The sequence below is a fragment of the Cyprinodon variegatus genome, unplaced genomic scaffold (assembly GCF_000732505.1).
Source record: "Cyprinodon variegatus isolate N-32 unplaced genomic scaffold, C_variegatus-1.0 Scaffold21, whole genome shotgun sequence".
NCBI lineage: Eukaryota > Metazoa > Chordata > Actinopteri > Cyprinodontiformes > Cyprinodontidae > Cyprinodon > Cyprinodon variegatus.
The window spans coordinates 2,318,874-2,320,622 of NW_015150474.1; the positions used below are offsets into that span (position 1 = coordinate 2,318,874).

General features: G+C 35.4%; 1 protein-coding gene across 1 annotated transcript in view; it reads left to right on the forward strand.

Moving 5' to 3' along the window:
- The window catches only part of trip11 (thyroid hormone receptor interactor 11), a 28,999-nt gene that overhangs the window by 4,226 nt on the left and 23,024 nt on the right, over window positions 1-1,749 (forward strand). The window contains exon 2 of the mRNA XM_015390673.1: window positions 501-577. Within this exon, the coding sequence (XP_015246159.1) occupies window positions 501-577 (77 nt within the window). The remainder of the gene's footprint in view (window positions 1-500; window positions 578-1,749) is intronic.

Sequence of the window (1,749 nt, forward strand, 5' to 3'; positions counted from 1 at the left end):
GCTTCAAAAGGACTTGAGCCTGGGCTTTAGACATTCATCTTCCAGCAGAACAGGTGGTTCTTGATGTGAGGAACTGAGAAAATGTTGAAAGGACCTAAATACTTTTGCTAACTAATCTATGACTCAGTTTGTGTTGAATTAAATGTTTATTGTTCGCTAAGTTTTACCCACTGTTAGCTCACATTATTATGTTAAAATGACCCCAATGTTCGCTTGCTGACTTGTAAAGTGTTTGTTTCTCACCTGGATCTGATGATTGTTACTGTCAGACACACAACACATTTTATATTTTAAGGTTGGTAATAAAAAACATGAATTTCAAACATTTTATTGGAGAAAGAGATTAATAAAAGTTTTAAATGGTATGTGCAGTGTGTTTATGTGGTTAAACAACCGTTTTTTTTTTAGTTTTTTTTTTAACTACCTTTATTTAGCACATACCGATTTGGTTGTTCCTGTGTTAATAGTTTCCTTCATGCTGTTTTTCCATGTGACAACAGACGCTACAACAGAATTACACGTGTCCAATTCCAAGTTGGCTGAGCTGGAGGCTGCATTCGCTGCTCAAAAATCTGAGGTCAGATTTTTTTCTTATTTTTCCCTCTCAGCCATATTCTACAGATTCACTTCTTACAGAAGGAAAGACATCAGCCTAACAGAGTAAAAACATAACAATTTCCCAGGTTTCCCAGAAAGAAATTCTTATAAAATTAAACCTTGTTCTGCTTTAGTTCAGAATCAATATATCCTATGCAAAACAAACCTGATCCTGTACATGAGAGGAAACATGTTAATAATTGTACTATGTTCTCATACTGAGGCTTTAAAGAGCAGAACAGGTGAATAAAATGACAAATATTCTCCGTCAGAGATTACTGCTTTCAGCGAGTCCCTCATTCTTGCTGTAAACACTAAGGTGAAGAATAATCCATGCCTAAAAATAACTGCCTGCAAATGTAACCCAACATAAGCTGATTTGTTTTAAAGAGAAGTAGCTGGAATAGAAAGTACCCCGCTGTTTTAATTAAGAGCTGAAATGGAGAATTTGCTGAATACTTTACTTTATTGAAATCTCAGAAGCTGAAGTCTCTCAAAGGAGCAAATTGGCTTAAAGTACCACTGACGACATATGGAAGCACTCTGACATACGTTTAAGAGATGAGAATTAAACTTCACTGCACAAAGCTGGTAGTTTAGTGTGGATTTTTCTCACATTTTGGGTTTTAAGGACACACGTGTTTTTGCAATTGGAATGATAATGACATGTAACTTTTGCTAGCCACTCATTAAAAAAATTACATAGAGGCTCAAATATAATCACTCCCCTTTAATATTTACATGAATGATCTGCAAACTGCATCATTCCTGTCAGCAACACAGCTGGTGCTCAAAAGAGGTTCTATTCCATCCCTCCTCTCACCAGGATTAGAACACATATTTAGATTAGGCAGTTCTCTGGTGCAGACCCCACTTTTAAGCTTAATTCCTAGCATTCCTTGACTTTTGAAGCCTTTCAGGACAGCTTTAGGAGTTGCTTTGTTTAAGGAGACTTATGGCTTTAATAGTTGCTGATATTATTTCTTAGGGTTATTAGTGATTATTGAATATTGTTTCCCTTCATGCCCATATCATAAGGACACTATGGTTTTAAAAATTCTTTAAAAATAAAATCAGCCTTGCCATAAAACAACCATGGATTTAAATTTGTTAGTAGATTTTTAGCTTACCTAAATGTGTGCTTAAGCACAC